Below are 18,308 nucleotides of genomic sequence, written 5' to 3'. Positions count from 1 at the left end.
CACTAGAGACATTCAAAAGCTTCACCCCTCGTCAGTTAGTGAAGACAGAAAGAACCACAGAGAGAGATGCAGGGAGAGACAGGATCAGGGCAAGCCGGGTGTGAGGACGGCTGGGAGGAAGCGCTCCCTCCCTCTTACCATTGAAGCGGTCGATGGCCTCCTGACGCATGTTCCCAGTGATCCCGCCGTCAATACGCTCGTATTTATAACCTTCATGTTCCAGGAAGTCTTCCAGCAGGTCCAGCATCTTGGTCATCTGTTCAGGAGCACATTTTAATAATTGAGGAGCTGAATGATAATCCCTTCTTTACTGCTGTCCCGAGACTCCCAGCCCAGCCTACACGGTACCTGGGAGAAGATGAGTACTCGATGCCCACCCTCCTTGAGGTTTTTGAGCATTTTCTGCAGTAGCAGTAACTTCCCGGAAGCTCTGATAAGGGCACTGCCGTCATACATGCCATTTGGCATCTTAGGGGCTTCCTGAGCAAAGAAGCAAAGAAGAAAAAATACTGGAAAGAAAGCTGAGGTGGAGGTGTTCCAACCGGGGAAGAACAAGAGGTGGCAGGACATACCATTGCAGCCACTGGGAAGAGGTATGGGTGGTTGCAGCACTTCTTCAGGTCCATCACCACGTTCAGCAGAGAGACCTGGTTGCCACCACCTCGAGCATTGAGTGCTTCGAAGTTCCGAGTGAGGATGTACTTGTAGTATTTCCTATAGGTAGACAGATGGCGCAGACAAGAGCCTTTCAGCGACTAATAACACAGACGAAGGCTGAGGCCTTCCTTGTACCGTGCTGGGATAAGGCACCCAAGCGAGCAGCCTCGCCACGACCCGCATTGCTTCCAATACAGGAGTGTGCAGCAGGGAAAAGCTACAAGCTCTAGCTCCCCAGCGGCTGGTTTCTGCAGGCCTTGCTTGCTCCTGTCACCAGATGCTTTGGAGCTGAGTCGGGGAGGCGTGAGACAAACCTGTAGGCCAGGTTGGTGGCACGCACGGTCAGTGGCAAACAACCGCAGTGCTAGAAGCCACCTGGCCAGTCAGGGGGTTGGATCCCCACTCAGTCTGAAAACATACATGCACACATACTAAGATCCTGACCGGCTAGAGGGCTACGGGAAAGGGACCCTGACAGGACAGCATCTAACTAGAGATGCTCTCCCTCTCCCTCTCTTTCTCATGTGTGTGAATACATTATCATAAATAAAATAAGTAAAAAAAAAAGTTTAAAAACATGGACCAGCCTATAGCACAACTGTTAAACACTGCAGAGAGGAAGCTGGACCCTGCATGGCCATTTGGGATTCAACCCCCAGCCCCAATGGCAACACAGCATGCCCACACAGATACCCAGAATCCTGACGGAGGAAGAACTGAAGGGGGAGAGCAGCTCGGCCAGGCCTCACAGGGGTCAGGGGCGGGGGGGGGGGGGGGGCTTCCACTGGCACATGCATGGACCAAAAACAAAGACAAAATAAAAGAAATACTTTGTAGCCTCCAACTGGCAGACCGCCAACTATGCTAGCAAAATGGAGCAAGCTCTTCCATCCCTTCCCACTCACTTCTGCATGGGGCTCAGCTCCACACGCACAATCAGCTCCGTCTTGGATGGCATGTTCTTGAACACATCAGCTTTGAGCCGCCGCAACATGTGAGGCCCCAGCATGTCATGCAGTTTTTTAATCTGGTCCTCCTTGGCAATGTCCGCAAACTCCTCCAAGAAGCCTTCCAAATTGCTTTAGAAAAAAACAAGGGAAATGTGTTGGGGAGAGGGAGAAGAACTTATATAGGGAAGAATTAGAAGGAGCTGAATTCTAAGTCGATTAGGGAGAACAGACACTTACTGGAATCTCTCCGGGGTGAGAAAGTTGAGTAGATGAAACAATTCTTCAAGATTGTTCTGAAGTGGAGTCCCAGTCAGCAACAGCTTGTGCTGGAGTGAGTAACCATTCAGAACCCGGAAGAACTGATGAAGCAGATGGAAAGAGATGGAATTCAATGAAAAGAAGGGTCTAGTAGGGCCAGCCCCATAGCCTAGTGGTTAAGAGCCAGATCCTTCCTGACCAACCATGGTGCAAATCCCAGTGCCAGCTGCTTGTAAAACACACCAGGGGTGTTCGCCCCAAATCCAACAGGATAGAGAAATGAGAGAGGGCTTGTGGCATGACCACACCCTAGTAGGGGGGGGCCTTCTCCTTCTTCCTGTCTGTCTCTGGGGAGTATACATGCCCTTTGGCAACTTAAAAAAAAAAAAAAAAAAGAGGGCCCTTGTATGGACCTTGCTGAATTCCAAGCTGTTTTGCTAATAAATAAACCTCCTACACTTACCCTCACCATTCTCTTTTTTCTTTTTTAGGTTTTTAACCAATAGGGAACATGCACTTGCACAAGACAAAGACAGAAAGTGAGAAATCACCACCCCAGGGAGGACAGCCACGCCACAACTCCTGTCCTCTATTCTCTTCCTGGGATTTTGGGCACACACACACATGCCCGGTGTGCTTTTCAAGCCATCGGGTCTGGGACTTGAACGGTGGTTGGCTCTGTGGGATTCCAGCACCTTAGCCACCTGTACTATCTACTAGCCCATTTTAAAGGCCTGGCCACCAAGGGCCACCACATATGAGGAAGGCAGGCAGAGCCCACTTTCTTTCCTTTCCTGCTAGACTTCCCTTTAAGGAATCCAAGGAACCTGAACACAAGCTGGGGGCCGTCATCTTCTCCTCACCTTGGACTGATTGTTCTTGAGCCGGTGCGCTTCATCTACAATGAGGCAGGCCCAGTCGATGGAGCCCAAGATGGCCATGTCGATGGTGATGAGCTCGTAGGACGTCAGCAGCACGTGGAACTTCACGGACGCCTCTTTCTACACCAAGACAACCCGGCCACTGTTAGGCAAGCCCTCTGGTGTAAGTGCAACCAGGGGACATGGCGTGCTCCCCCTCTCCGGCTACCCCTCCACCTCACAAGGAGGAGCTCAGCCCATGGCAGATGTGTGCTCGCGGAATGGCCTCCCTCCACTGAGATACCTTCATGCGGGAGGCCTTCTTGCCACCACGAATGGCATTGTCTTCGAAAGAGAACTCATTCTCCCGGATGATGGCACGGCTGTCCTTGTCACCCACGTACGTCACCACATACATATCTGGAGCCCACATTTCAAACTCCCGCTCCCAGTTGATGATGGTAGAAAGAGGGGCACTCACTAGGAAGGGGCCTTTGGAATGACCCTTTGAGGAAGAAGAGAAGAAGCAGAGTCAAGACTGAGGGTCCCGCCCCATGACAACCCCAGCCCCCACCTGTCCAGGCTGCCCCTGGAGTGAGGCCAAAGACTGGGCTGCAGAGTGGCCCCCATCTCACCTCGACGACAACATCCTACCCCACAGTTCCCAAAAGCTACGGCCTATGTTTACAGAGCTTCAATCTCATCTCTCCCTGTAAGTCTTTCCATCCTAATTCCACCCACAATTCTGCTTGTCTCTGCAAGTGTATCTCCCCAGGACCGGGGTTCTCCACACCCCTGCTAACCCTACCCATGGCTCTACCCCTCCAGCCCTTTGCCCTATAAGGGAGTCTTATCTCACCATCCCGCAACGGTGTTCTTCCCGGTCAGGGACCAACTTTTCCTCTCCTTTCCCCTCAGAGTATAAGACTATGAATGTAAAATACCTACACAAAAAAACGAGCAGCCCCAGCTTCCCTACCTCCTTGTAGAGGGAGTAGAGAAAGACTGCTGTCTGTACAGTCTTCCCAAGGCCCATCTCATCAGCCAAGATGGTGTCGGTCCCCTGCGCCCAGGAGAAGCGCAACCAGTTCAAGCCCTCCATCTGGTAGGGGTGCAGGGTTCCTCCTGTAGCATCCAGGTACTCCGGCTGCCGCTCATACTTCACTGTTGGCTGAGGAATCAGACAGAGAGGTCAAGAGCCGGCAGAATCCGCTTCCTCCCACTAAAACTGTAGCTGCCGCCAACCCCGTCCTCACTAGGTCCTCCCTGAGCCATAAAAAATCATGGGGAAGAAGAGCACCAGCAGTCACGGCACCTTTGTGGACGATCTGGTACGCCCAGGAAGCAAGACACTGACCTATCAGGCAGACCTATCTCGATCCTACAGATCGCTGAGGGCAAACACATCACAGGCTCCCCAGCAACACATTCTACCAGTCAGGGCCCACCTAGATGGGTCCTGACTCCTAGATCCCTGTTTTTAACCCTAACTGCCTTCACGTTACAATGGGTTGCTGGAAAAGTTGTGACGCATCTTTGCCTTAAAAAAAAAAGAAAAAAATACACTGTGACTTTTCTGACAACCCAATACTACATTGACAGAACACAGAGGGAAGGTGCTGTGAATGAAGAGGTCTCAATATGAATTTCATAAAAGTATAGGCCAGTTGGTGGCAGGGTGGTTACGGTGGATAGATCCCGCATGGCTATGAGGTTTGAGTCCCAGACCTGGCAGCTTTGAAAAAGCATGTGTGTGGGGGGGTGTGCTGAAAATCCAGAGAGAATTAAGGCAGCATGGCCATCCCCTGGGGTGGATGCTTTCTCACTTTCCCCTTTCCCTCTGGTTAAGGTATAGTCCCTGTGGCAAATTAAAAAAAAAAAAAAATTCATAAAAACTTGGTTGTGGGGACCAGCAAGTGTTAAGGCACTGGACACTCCCACATGGCTGACCATGATTTGAGTCCTGGACATCGTAGCTTGCTTTCTCACTTTCCCCCTCTCTCTCTCTAGTCAAATTAAAATAAATGAATGTGTGAAATTAAATAAATAATTCTTTAATGGAACCAGCAGATGGCATAATAGCTACATCGCTGGACTCCCATGTATTCAACTGCAGTTTGAGTCCTGGACCCGGTGATTTAAACTCATGCCGGACGCTTGTGCTTGTGTGTCCAAGATCCCGAGAGGAGAATGGAGGAGAAGGGATTGCGGTGTGGCCATCCCGCTGGGGGGGGATTTCCGGCTTTCTGTCTCTCTGTCTCTTTCTGATTTCCTGCTTTCTGTCTCGCTGTCTCTTTCTGGCGAGCACACGGCCTACAGCAAAAACCTCTCCAAAAGAAAAAAAAAGGGAAAAAAAATTATTTAAAAAAATTAAAATTTGGGAGACCAGCAGTTAGCGTAATGGCTATGTTGCTGGACTCCCATGTAGTCGACCGCGGTTCAAGTCCCAGACCCCATGGCTTGAACTCACACCAGGCGCGTGTGCGTGCGTTCCCAAGATCCCGAGAGGAGACTGGAGGAGAAGGGATTGCGGCGTGGCCATCCCCCCAGGGGGTGATCTCTCCCTTTCTGTCTCTCTGTCTCTCTGTCTCTGTCTGGCAAGCGCACGTGCCCTATAGCAAAAACCTCTCCCAAAAAAAAAAATTAAAACTTGGTTGTGACCCTCCCCTAATACTTTCTCAATCATATAAAATACACTGTTTTCTTGTGGGGAGCCGCCCATATCAAAATGGCTGTCATGACCTTCACTGCTTAAGAATGGCCGGTGCGACCTTGACACAGACACCAGGAATGCAGACCCCCTGGTTCACACAGAGCTGGCAGGTCCTCAATAAGGTCCGCTGTAAACCCCGCCTACCTCCCTCTACCTTGTGTATATAAGAAAGCGCTCTAGCCCTCAATAAATGAGCGAAACCTTTACATCAAAGAGCTGTGACACTGTGAGCTGTGATACTTCTTTCGCTCCCGTGCTGAGACGCTGCTGCGCCGGTTCCAGACCTCCGCCCCCTCGCTCGAGTTTCCCTGCCCGATTCGTCCCGCAGGTTCGGGACATTTTTTATTCCGACGAAAGCTTGTTCCTTGCCGAGAACATGCTCTTTCTTCGGAATCCCCGGGAACCTGTCGCGATCCCTTCAACTCGAGTGCCTGTCCGGGCGCCAAAATGTCCCGAACCTGCGGGATGAATCGGGCAGGGAAACTCGAGCGAGGGGGCGGAGGTCTGGAACCGGCGCAGCAGCGTCTCAGCACGGGAGCGAAAGAAGTATCACAGCTCACATAGTGTCACAGCTCTTTGATGTAAAAGTTCCGCTCATTTATTGAGGGCTAGAGCGCTTTCTTATATACACAAGGTAGAGGGAGGTAGGCGGGGTTTACAGCGGACCTTATTGAGGACCTGCCAGCTCTGTGTGAACCAGGGGGTCTGCATTCCTGGTGTCTGTGTCAAGGTCGCACCGGCCATTCTTAAGCAGTGAAAGTCATGACAGCCATTTTAATGTGGGCGGCTCCCCACATTTTCTCATGGTAAACAAGGTCAGTCACCCTAGTGCTTCCTGACTGACAGGGACGTGGAGGAGTGGGGAAGACTCAGGAGGCATTCGCGGCTACGAAGCTGTTGCGTGCAGGTGGAGATAGGGCACCACCACTAGACGGGCAGACAAGGCACTGTCCGCCCAGCACGCCATGCCCTCCCCTCTTCAGCCCCAACTCACGTCCACAGTTGGGGTTTCAGGAGGCCGCTCGAGCTTCCTCAGTTTCACCTTCTTGAGCTTTTTGCCTGGTCGTCCTTCCTCACCCCGCATGAGCTCCCTGAAGAAGACAGACATCACCCAGCTGCCGAGCCCTCTTCGGTAAGAAGCCAACTCTGCTCCCCCCAACAGCACGCACCTGTGATTCCAGTAGCCCTGTTTGAACAGGTCATAGTCCTGGATCTCCACATCCTCACTCTCCCAAGAGGCCTGGTCATAGGGTAGGTCTCGCCACTTGATCAAGTAGTGGACGTGGCCCTTCTTGTCCACACTGCAAGGTCAGGGAGAGAAGAGCCTCAGGGCCAGAAGGCAACCGTCCTCCCGAGTCAGCCGACGAATGTATGCCCCAACCAGACCTCTGGGTGTGCCTCAGACCTCACGTGTTCGGAACCGGTACTACACACCAATCTTGAGACCAAGAAGGATCTCTATACTCTCCTGCATCTCAAATGCCAGGACTGAGCCAGCTACGCTCAACACCTGGACTCGGTTAAGAACACAGTGTTCTCCAAGTCGAGCTCCTGGCGGTATCGCCCCCGAGACCCCTGGCGAGAGTCACCACGGCTGTCGCCTGCACCCCGGGTGCCCTGCTGGTACCTGTGGTTGAGGATCCGGTGGATCATCATCCACTCTGGTTTGATCCCATAGCGGTAGAAGCGTTCCTCCATCTCTGCAAACTTGGGGTCCTTGTTCTTCCGCTTTCGGCTCTTCTCTTCATCACCGCCAAAGTCCCCAGACGGTGGCTCGTCCATGTCATTCTTCCGCTGGTAGTTCCGGAACATCACCTGACAGTGCAGCTCCAACTGCAAGGACAAGAAGCGAGCCCCCGTGGAGCTACGGTCACTCCCACCCGAGGCTGCTGCCTCCTCGCACCCTCTTCATGCTGGCCCCATCCCGGCCAATCCAGACCTACCTGCAGCTCAGACACCCAGGAGCAGTGCCAGTAAGACATGCCTTGCCATTTCACAAAGAACTGCCGCTCTGGCCGCCCCTCCAAGGGCTTGGGGGAGGGTGTATTGGGGTCAGCATCTGGAGGCCGAGGCACTGGGGTGGGAGACGGTGGCTGACCCCACTTCCAGATGAGGATCTTCTGTACTTTGCCCTTCAGAGCTGGACACTGAGAGAAAGAGAAACAACCCAACCCCAAATCAGAGCCATGGGGAGGAGATGGTACAGCCCACTGCCTCGGCCTTGTCAAACGGCCAATCACATCTCATCTCAAGTAAGATCTCTGTCCGGGGCCCTTCCAGGAAGAGAGGAACAGAATCCCCTTTCCATTTCCATACGTCGTCCAGGACATGTAAGACTCACTCCTAGGTGCGTAACAGAGCCAGCAGCTAGACTTCAACAGTAACCCAGACTGCTGGGCAAGCAGAGAAACCCCACAGATCCGGAGCCCTACACATCCTAAGCTCCCAAGACCTGAACACAGGGTGCCAAGACAGAGCCATCTGTGCACACGCCCTCAGCTACAGCACTGCCTACCCCTCTCCAGAGCCGGCCAAGCACTGGACCCTGTGAGGTCAGATGGACACACAAGCAAGGAGAATACCTGTGTTGCAGGGCGGTTCTCTAACGACCCCTCCTGCACCTCCACCTCCCAAGGCCTACACATACAAGCGGCTAACCCTCTGCCCTAGACTCCACTTCCCACAGAGTGCTGCCTGGCCGAGGTCGGTCACTCACCGTACAGCGGGGACAGAGCCACTCGCCGTTGGGGATCTCTGGAAGTGGAGGGTTCAGGCAGTGGATGTGGTAGGAAGAAGGACAAGTGTCACAGCAGAGCAGCTCCCCGCCATCCTTACAGACCCGACAGAATTCCATATGGTGGTCATCCTCCTCTTCAGGGTCTCCCCCAACCTCTTCCAGGATCTCTTCGCCCTCAGAATTGTCTTCTTTGGCCTCCCACTGGATGCCCTCCTTCTCCTGTGGTGCAGGACCACAGACATTAGGTGACTCCCACCCCACCCACCACCCACCGCTCACAACCAGCAGCAGCGCCACCTCCACCCTTCCCCTTGCGGGCTCCCAGCGGCCACAGCAGCCGGACACTCACGCAATGCGGGCAGCTCCACTTGCCCTCCGGAGCCTTCTCCATGTCCGGGTCCAGGCAGACCATGTGGTAAGCTCGGGGACAGGTGTCACACAGGATGATCTCGCCGCCTTGCTGGCACACCTCGCAATAGTCCTGGTGGTCTGTCTCATAACCATCCACAGCAGTCACCTCCTCCTCGCCTGGGCAAGGAAGAGGGGAAGCCCAGTTATTAGAACAAAACCACCTCCCCCCACCCTATCTCCTTAGGGAGATCTGTTCCCGGTCATTCCCACCTCATCCCATCACATATAGGTATAGAAAAGCAGCACACCTTTCTTCTTCTTCTTAGTGGTTCGGAGTTTCTTGCGGCTGCGGCTACTACGGCTGGTGGAACCGTCAGAAACAGAGTAGCTATTGATACTGGCATCATCGAAGTCAGATTCCACGTCTAAGTCGTCATCCTCACTCTGACAGAACAAGAAATAGAACAAGGCTATCAGTTCAAGCCAAGAAGGAGAGTGTGGTAGAGAGGGGGTCACTCTCTCACTGGGGGTACCAGAATCCCAGCAAGGACAGTTACGTGGGGAGCCCAGTTGCACGTTGTCCTGCAGCCAACTCCCCACATTTTCAAATGCCCACCGTTAAGGACAGGGACTACTGCGCTGAACAATTCCAGACACAGACAACATCCTTTCTATGAGGCTGGTGCAAAAGCAACTGTGGTTTTGGACTGTGAATTTTAAATCATCATAACTAGCCTCAAGCACGCCTCTATTAATCAATATAGAAACCATTACAATCGGTTTGTTTATTCCTATAGTTTGTTTATTAGTATAGTGTAAAAATAAGTACTTTAGAACTCGATGAACTCTTGGAGAGCATCTTCTACAAAAAGTTGTTGAGATACTTGGGACCAGCAGTTAGTGTAATGGCTATGTCGCTGGACTCCCACGTAGCCGACTGCGGTTCGCGTCCCGGACCCGGTGGCTTAAACTCACGCCAGGCGCATGGTGTGCGTGCCCAAGACCCCGAGAGGAGAATGGAGGAGAAGGGATTGCCACTTGGCCATCCCCCCTGGGGGGTGATTTCTCGCTTTCTATCTCTGTCTGGTCCATGTCATTCTTCCGCTGGTAGTTCCGGAACATCACCTGACAGTGCAGCTCCAACTGCAAGGACAAGAAGCGAGCCCCCGTGGAGCTACGGTCACTCCCACCCGAGGCTGCTGCCTCCTCGCACCCTCTTCATGCTGGCCCCATCCCGGCCAATCCAGACCTACCTGCAGCTCAGACACCCAGGAGCAGTGCCAGTAAGACATGCCTTGCCATTTCACAAAGAACTGCCGCTCTGGCCGCCCCTCCAAGGGCTTGGGGGAGGGTGTATTGGGGTCAGCATCTGGAGGCCGAGGCACTGGGGTGGGAGACGGTGGCTGACCCCACTTCCAGATGAGGATCTTCTGTACTTTGCCCTTCAGAGCTGGACACTGAGAGAAAGAGAAACAACCCAACCCCAAATCAGAGCCATGGGGAGGAGATGGTACAGCCCACTGCCTCGGCCTTGTCAAACGGCCAATCACATCTCATCTCAAGTAAGATCTCTGTCCGGGGCCCTTCCAGGAAGAGAGGAACAGAATCCCCTTTCCATTTCCATACGTCGTCCAGGACATGTAAGACTCACTCCTAGGTGCGTAACAGAGCCAGCAGCTAGACTTCAACAGTAACCCAGACTGCTGGGCAAGCAGAGAAACCCCACAGATCCGGAGCCCTACACATCCTAAGCTCCCAAGACCTGAACACAGGGTGCCAAGACAGAGCCATCTGTGCACACGCCCTCAGCTACAGCACTGCCTACCCCTCTCCAGAGCCGGCCAAGCACTGGACCCTGTGAGGTCAGATGGACACACAAGCAAGGAGAATACCTGTGTTGCAGGGCGGTTCTCTAACGACCCCTCCTGCACCTCCACCTCCCAAGGCCTACACATACAAGCGGCTAACCCTCTGCCCTAGACTCCACTTCCCACAGAGTGCTGCCTGGCCGAGGTCGGTCACTCACCGTACAGCGGGGACAGAGCCACTCGCCGTTGGGGATCTCTGGAAGTGGAGGGTTCAGGCAGTGGATGTGGTAGGAAGAAGGACAAGTGTCACAGCAGAGCAGCTCCCCGCCATCCTTACAGACCCGACAGAATTCCATATGGTGGTCATCCTCCTCTTCAGGGTCTCCCCCAACCTCTTCCAGGATCTCTTCGCCCTCAGAATTGTCTTCTTTGGCCTCCCACTGGATGCCCTCCTTCTCCTGTGGTGCAGGACCACAGACATTAGGTGACTCCCACCCCACCCACCACCCACCGCTCACAACCAGCAGCAGCGCCACCTCCACCCTTCCCCTTGCGGGCTCCCAGCGGCCACAGCAGCCGGACACTCACGCAATGCGGGCAGCTCCACTTGCCCTCCGGAGCCTTCTCCATGTCCGGGTCCAGGCAGACCATGTGGTAAGCTCGGGGACAGGTGTCACACAGGATGATCTCGCCGCCTTGCTGGCACACCTCGCAATAGTCCTGGTGGTCTGTCTCATAACCATCCACAGCAGTCACCTCCTCCTCGCCTGGGCAAGGAAGAGGGGAAGCCCAGTTATTAGAACAAAACCACCTCCCCCCACCCTATCTCCTTAGGGAGATCTGTTCCCGGTCATTCCCACCTCATCCCATCACATATAGGTATAGAAAAGCAGCACACCTTTCTTCTTCTTCTTAGTGGTTCGGAGTTTCTTGCGGCTGCGGCTACTACGGCTGGTGGAACCGTCAGAAACAGAGTAGCTATTGATACTGGCATCATCGAAGTCAGATTCCACGTCTAAGTCGTCATCCTCACTCTGACAGAACAAGAAATAGAACAAGGCTATCAGTTCAAGCCAAGAAGGAGAGTGTGGTAGAGAGGGGGTCACTCTCTCACTGGGGGTACCAGAATCCCAGCAAGGACAGTTACGTGGGGAGCCCAGTTGCACGTTGTCCTGCAGCCAACTCCCCACATTTTCAAATGCCCACCGTTAAGGACAGGGACTACTGCGCTGAACAATTCCAGACACAGACAACATCCTTTCTATGAGGCTGGTGCAAAAGCAACTGTGGTTTTGGACTGTGAATTTTAAATCATCATAACTAGCCTCAAGCACGCCTCTATTAATCAATATAGAAACCATTACAATCGGTTTGTTTATTCCTATAGTTTGTTTATTAGTATAGTGTAAAAATAAGTACTTTAGAACTCGATGAACTCTTGGAGAGCATCTTCTACAAAAAGTTGTTGAGATACTTGGGACCAGCAGTTAGTGTAATGGCTATGTCGCTGGACTCCCACGTAGCCGACTGCGGTTCGCGTCCCGGACCCGGTGGCTTAAACTCACGCCAGGCGCATGGTGTGCGTGCCCAAGACCCCGAGAGGAGAATGGAGGAGAAGGGATTGCCACTTGGCCATCCCCCCTGGGGGGTGATTTCTCGCTTTCTATCTCTGTCTGTCTGGTGAGCGCACGTGCCCTATAGCAAAAAAAAAAAAAACCTCTCCAAAAGTTGTTGAGATGCTTGAAGAAGTGCTAGTCAGCTGGCGAGATGTCAGGAGAATACGGAGGATGAGGCAAAACTTCGTAGCTCAATTCATTCAACTTTTGAAGCACTGGTTGTGCAACGTGCTGTCGGTCATTCTCCCAAAAAAGAACAGGGCCCTTTCTCTTGACCAATGGCAGCTGACTTGCTGAGCATATTTCTCAGCAATGGTAATGGTTTCGGCAGGATTCAGAATGCTGCAGTGGAGCAGACCCCAGTGACCATGACCTTTTTTTGGTGCACATTTATCTTTAGAGAATGCTTTACGGCTTCTTCTCAGTCCAACCACAGAGCTGGTCCATCAATAATAGTTGTATAAAATCCACTTTTCTTCATGTCACAATTGTTTCGAGAAATGGTTGTTGAATAGAATAAGAAAACAGGACAATTCAAGGTGATTTTGTTTTTAATTTTCAGTCAGCTCATGATGCATCCTCTTAAGCTTTTTCATCTTTCCACTTTGCTTCAAATGCTGAACAACACAGAATGGTCAACTCAAAGGCTGAGCTCTTCAACTTCTTGTGTGGTCGTAAGAGGGTCAGCTTCAATGATTGCTCTCAACTGTCAGTTGTTGACTTCCGATCCGATGGCCGGCCCCACCCTCTGGTTGGCCCCACCCTCATCTCCTTCACTGAACTTCCCAAACCACGCTGCACTGCGTTCCTTCTCGTTCTCAGTCCATAATCCAAATACGTTAATGTAGCAAGTTGCCTCTGCTACGTTACCACCCATTTTGAACTTGAATAAGAAAACCACTCTAATTTGCTTTTTGTCTAATATCATTTCTATAGTCTAAGATAAACAGCAAAAAATAAGTCATCAGCAAAAAAGAAAAATGCGCATTAAAATGATGCATAGGAGCCAGCAGGTGGGGTAGTGGCTGTGGCGCTGACTCCCACACAGCCAAATGCAATTCAAATTCTGGACCCTTCTGGACCTGGCAGCTTGACACGCACACTGGGTGCATGTGCATGCACGCCCAAAATCCTGAGAGAAGAATAGAGGAGGAGGAGAAGGGACTGCAGCATGGTCAAACACCCTGGAGGGTGATTTCTCACTTTTCTCTCTTGTGTTTCTGGGGAAGCGCATGTATCCTATAGCAAAAATCCAAAAAAAAATGTATAATCACATCTATTTAAGAATGTATCAGAAAAAAAAAAAAAAAGAATGTATCCAATGTTGGGACCAGCGGGTGGTGTGATGGTTAAGGCGCTGGATACTCCCACATGGCTGATCATGGTTCAAGTCCTGGACCTGGTGGCTTTCTCTCTCTCTGGTCAAATTAAAATAAATGAATGAATAAATAAAATAAAATAATTCTTTAAGAACGTATCCAATGTTGAGGCCGGAAGGCGGTATAGTGGTTAAGGATGCTGAACTCCCACATGGCCAACCAACCACAGTTCAAGTCACAGACCTTGGTTTCTCACTTTCTCTCTCTCTCTCTCACTCACTCTGTCCCTTTCTGGTCAAATTGAAATAGATGAATAAATGAAGTTAAATAACGTAATTCTGAAAAAAAGAAAAGAATGTATCCAAATTTCAAAAATGTAAAATCGCACTTGCTTTTGCACCAACCAGACACGGCACCCACACCAAGCAGACAGGCTGGGCTCTCACCGAGGATCTCTTACGCTTGGAACCAAAACCTCCCAGCTTGATTTTCAGTGGGGCTACTTTCTTGGGTTTAGGCTTCTTGGCATCAGGCACACGGGGGCTACCCTTGGGCTTCCTCCGAGCATTAGGACCTAAAAATCAGGACACATCCGAATAAATACCATAGGACAAAAAATGGGGAAAATAAAGCCTGCTCCACCTAAGCCTTCTTCACCATGTCTAGTGTCCCAAGTTTCCCTCCTGAAACCAGCATTCCTCCCCCTCTTCCGTCAGGGCTGACAGAGCAGCATCCCCTTGCTCTCTCAGTCTGAGACCCCGCCACTGCACCCTGTTTCACCTTTGCCCTCCTTGGTCTTGGCCTTGCGGATAGGCACCTCCACAGGGGGCGGAGGGGGTGCAACCTCAGTGGCCGTCACCATACTCTCCACCACAGCCACTGCCGCTGCCGCCGCAGCCGCCACCGAAGCCCCAGAACTGCCTTTGAAGGGGTTGTTGGTGCTGAACTCCCGCCACTTCGCGCCTAAGACCATCATCATCTTGGAGACAGCAATCTTAGGGTTTTTGGCAGCAATGAGGGGTCTGGTGGAGAAACACATGGGGACAGAGAAAATAAAAAATGTTTAAGAGGAAAAGAGAAAGAGAAGTAGTAAGAGACTCTAGGAGGACTCTCCTCCCCCTGCCATTAAGGCCCCCTGGTTTACCGGACAAACTGGCTGAAGGCCTTGTAGTTGGTGAGGGTGCGATAATCCTCCTCTGAGAACACATGGTCAATGTCTTCCATGCCCCAGTCTTCCAGGAGCTGAGCCGATGACTTAGGCTCCTGCACAGAGAACAAGGCCAGCGACTCACCACCTTGTGCCCACACTTGCTGAGGAATCAGAGATGGGACTATGCTTGCGAGACCGAGGTAAGAGAGCCAAGAAGAAATGATTAAAAACAGGAAACAAGATGTTCTAGGGCCAGTCGGGTGTCTGGCAGAAGTTCACAGTACAGAGAGAAGGATGGAGGTCCAGGCACCTTTGAGTCGTCGTCATCGTCGTCCTCCTCCTCCTCTTCCTTCCGCTTGGATTTGCTCTTCTTCTCTTTCTTGGGTCCAAGCTTCTTCTTCTTCTTCTTGCCAGGGGTGTAGTCGCTGCCCTCACTGTCTGAGCGCAGGGCCACCTCTTCCTCCTCCTCCACAAACTCCGGCCCCTCCCCAGAGCTGTCCCCCAGCTGCCGGCATAAGAGCACACGCTGGAGCAGGGAAGGGGGGAGAGGGAGACAGACACACATGCTACACACATGCTGACCTCAGGACAGCCCGAGGCTCCTCCCCAGACCTGGCCTACCACCCAAGAAACAGTCGCCCTCAGCCCTTGGCAGAGCCCCTCCCTCCCCGTTGCCCAGCACACTCAGCCGCCCACTCACCTCCTTTTTTTGGCGTTTGCTCTTAGGGACTTTAGGGTCCCGAGGTTTCTTAGGTTTTTTCTTCTTCTTGAGCTTTGGAGTCTCTGCTTCTGACAAATCCTCTTCTGGGTCTTCTTCGTTTTCTACATGTATTTGGTAAAGAGCGATAGGTGAGGAAAAGATCGACAGCAAAAGGTTAGGGCCTAATCCAGAGGCTTTAGGCTTCACTCCCCACCTCTTGTCCCAGATTCCTCTGAAGAGAACTGCCACACTTTCACAGAAAGAAGCTGATACCCAGGACAAAAACAAGACAAAGACAGAGCTGTATATACTGAAATAGGCCCACCTCGGGCAGCTGTCCAGACCCCAGCCTCCTCGCCCTGCTCCTACCAACAGCCTGTCCTCCAGACATCCACCAGGGCAGTGAGTCCAGCTTAGAGTTCACCATGGAAGAGAACGAACGAGGTCCAAGCCTCCTGACACTGGCCACCAAATACTACTCTATAAACCATGTAATGAAAACCAAAGGTCCTACCTTGAAGGCAAGAACTACGGAATATATCTCAGGACTTCCCCAGAACAATACCAGTTCAAAGGCCCCAGAAACCACACCCTTCCCCTTTGGGGTCACCACTCCTCAAAACACCCAGAACCTCCAAGGATCCCCAGGTTCAGATGCCAGCCCAATCATCCGCCTACTCCCAAACATAATTTCCTTTGCCCATTTCCAGGCCTCCTGTTCCCCCCACCCCACTTCTCCTGGGTCAGAAGCCTCTTCTCCCGAGGGGGCACAATCAGCCCAGCTGTCACCTCCTCGCCATCCTCCTCCCATCTGGCTCCACCTCCTCCCCTGGCTGGAAGCACACACAAAGCCTGGGGTAACACTGAGCTCCTGGGCAGGGATAGGTGGGAAGGGGCACAGAGGGGGAGACTGGGCCAGGAGGCGGCTTCCTTTGTAACAGACACTCACACCAGCTCCCTCCTCCCTCCTCTCACTCCCTCTTCCCAAGCCACCCCCGCCCAAAAGGGGGGGGGGTGTGGAGAGGCAGTGGAGAGAAGGGAGTGCCTCACCCAGTGAGGAGAGGGAAAATGGCTCCTGACCGCAGAAGCCGGCCCAGGGCACCCAGCTGCCAGCATAGGACAGACAGGAAGTGGCAGGGGAGGGGGCGGGGTTGAGAGGTAGCCGGGGTAAGACTGCCCAACCGGAAGACCTCCCAAATTTGTTACCTGGCCCCAGGTCCAAATGCCACCGACCACTAACGTCTACTCTGGGAGGACTCAGTTCTTATGAGGCAACCCCATTCTCCTAGACCGGAGACCAAGCGAAGGGCAAAACTGCGAGGGCCACCTGGTTCCTCCCTCAGTCACCGTAAGACTTGACAAGGGCTCAGTGGAACAGAGCACGCGACCCTCTCCCCAAATCTCAGATACCCAGATCTGCCTGAGGACGGGAGGTCGGTCCCAGGAAGCCTCTGGAGCTCACCTTCCTCATCACCCGGCTCGGGAGTCCTGGCCACCACATGGGAGTCAGACCCCACCAAAGAAATGTAGCAGGGTCCCAGACAGGGTGGTGAACAATAAGGTTTCCCTGGAGTACTCAGGCACTCTCCACTCCTGACCCCCAGAACTAGCCCTAAAATGTCTCTGGCTCCGCCCTTTCCGAGCTAAACAGATACCAGGCAACATGAGACCTTAGGCTGGACAAAGCACCTCGGACTCCCCCTTCTCACTTAGCCCAGGGTCAGGCCAGGCACAAGAAAGCCCCTCCCATTCCCTTGGGAATAGAACACCAGCCTGGATCGCACCAGAAAGGATCATTATTTTAAGGACTTCTCCCCAGCCATCCCCATATCACCCCCACAATCAGCTACATCTCGCGTCTTTCCTTCGCCACCTCCATAAAAGCTAAAAGTGGAGATAAGGACAAACCCATGGAGGCAAAGGGGACACCCTCCCTTCCACATACGACCCCCAAACTTCTCAAGCAAATGAGGCACTGAAATGGCACTCTGCGAACTGGCCAAGAAACAGAGGAAGATTTGGGAAAGGGGCAGGAACGGGGTGTGGCGAGTGGAAAAACTGGGTCACACTACAGCTTGGGGCAGAGTTCACCCGGGAGCTCACGGTCAACACAGGGGGTGGCAGTCCCAGACCAAGGGGCTGCTGGGAGGCCGAGATGTCCACTGGAGGGGCAGCACTACCATCTCTGCGGCCTTGCAGAGAGAGGACAGGCCGGCCGTGCCACCACCACTCTCCTGCCCTACCCCGGTCAAACAAACAGCAAGCAACCTGCCACCCTGTCCTGTGCGGTGACGAGACTCAAGCTTGAGTCCCTCATGCCGACAGCTGAAGACGCAATCAGACTGACACCCCCACAATGGTCTCTGGCTGAAGTGAAGACTTCCAACTTGGAAAACGCAGGATGGAAACATCTCTCCCGACTACCTCAACTTCCGGCTGAAGCTAAGGAAACAGAAGGCAGAAGTGGATGACATTCGATGGGAAACAAAAACAGGACCAGCAGGCTCCGCAGAATGAGAAAAGTAGAATCAGAGAAGAGGAAGGCAGGCGTGTAGGAAAAAAACGAAGCTGGGGGTAAAAAAAGGGTCAAGGAAATGAGCAGAGGACTTAGCTAGGGGCTCTGCAGGAAAGCCAGAGACACCCACTCGGGAGCATACCCCCAATCATCAGTCACCGACAGACTCCAGCTACTCCAATCAGCCCGGGTGGTTACAACCATACGGGTTTGGCCAGTCCGCGGAGCCACCCCAAAACACAGCGCAACCCCTAGCACACCCACACGAACATTTCCTACTGCCAGCCCAGACCCCAGGCTACCTCGCAGAGGCAGAAGCCTACCGGAAAAAAGCCAGGGTTAGGGCCACCCCTAGGGGCACAGGGGCAGAGCGCCCCCCCAGGCTCTTACATTCTCCCCTAGCCCCCATCATTTCCCCCACTCAAAACACCGCGGCAACCTGCCTGGCTGAAGCGCTTACATCCTGCTAAGGAGCGCGATTCAAACTTCGCACAGTGGAGACAGCACAGAAAACCGGTAACTGATGAGAAGTTAAAAATAATCAGAGTAACCGGCAGTCCCTCTCCTTTCCACAGCAGCGGCCACAGGATCCTCCCAGGGCAGATGCCCGGCTGGTCCCTCGCAGCCTCCCCGCCCCGCCACCCCACCAGCCTCCAGGGGCCCGGGACCCCGCA

General features: G+C 53.0%; 1 protein-coding gene across 8 annotated transcripts in view; it reads right to left on the bottom strand.

The window, feature by feature from the left end:
• The window catches only part of CHD4 (chromodomain helicase DNA binding protein 4), a 37,424-nt gene that overhangs the window by 17,612 nt on the left and 1,504 nt on the right, over positions 1 to 18,308 (bottom strand). For 3 of the 8 annotated variants that reach the window (XM_027769209.1, XM_006170818.2, XM_027769210.1), the window contains exons 2-22: positions 15,120 to 15,241; positions 14,730 to 14,945; positions 14,414 to 14,532; positions 14,050 to 14,291; positions 13,716 to 13,843; positions 11,233 to 11,368; positions 10,923 to 11,101; positions 10,553 to 10,792; positions 9,780 to 9,983; positions 9,619 to 9,669; positions 7,066 to 7,220; positions 6,608 to 6,739; positions 6,433 to 6,529; positions 3,705 to 3,896; positions 3,030 to 3,230; positions 2,729 to 2,866; positions 1,845 to 1,966; positions 1,563 to 1,736; positions 573 to 714; positions 349 to 480; positions 139 to 256 (exon numbers count right to left, since the gene is read on the bottom strand). In XM_027769209.1, the coding sequence (XP_027625010.1) occupies positions 139 to 256; positions 349 to 480; positions 573 to 714; positions 1,563 to 1,736; positions 1,845 to 1,966; positions 2,729 to 2,866; positions 3,030 to 3,230; positions 3,705 to 3,896; positions 6,433 to 6,529; positions 6,608 to 6,739; positions 7,066 to 7,220; positions 9,619 to 9,669; positions 9,780 to 9,983; positions 10,553 to 10,792; positions 10,923 to 11,101; positions 11,233 to 11,368; positions 13,716 to 13,843; positions 14,050 to 14,291; positions 14,414 to 14,532; positions 14,730 to 14,945; positions 15,120 to 15,241 (3,240 nt within the window). Of the gene's footprint in view, positions 1 to 138; positions 257 to 348; positions 481 to 572; positions 715 to 1,562; positions 1,737 to 1,844; positions 1,967 to 2,728; positions 2,867 to 3,029; positions 3,231 to 3,704; positions 3,897 to 6,432; positions 6,530 to 6,607; positions 6,740 to 7,065; positions 7,272 to 9,618; positions 9,670 to 9,779; positions 9,984 to 10,552; positions 10,793 to 10,922; positions 11,102 to 11,232; positions 11,369 to 13,715; positions 13,844 to 14,049; positions 14,292 to 14,413; positions 14,533 to 14,729; positions 14,946 to 15,119; positions 15,242 to 18,308 lie in introns of all 8 variants that reach the window. The other 5 variants (XM_027769212.1, XM_027769211.1, XM_006170819.2 and 2 more) reach the window with 5 other exon arrangements.

Source organism: Tupaia chinensis, unplaced genomic scaffold (genome assembly GCF_000334495.1).
Source record: "Tupaia chinensis unplaced genomic scaffold, TupChi_1.0 Scaffold149011_1, whole genome shotgun sequence".
Classification (NCBI taxonomy): Eukaryota; Metazoa; Chordata; class Mammalia; order Scandentia; family Tupaiidae; genus Tupaia; species Tupaia belangeri.
The sequence above is the reverse complement of the archived record's forward strand: the minus strand, read 5'-3'. Positions and strand labels throughout refer to the sequence as shown.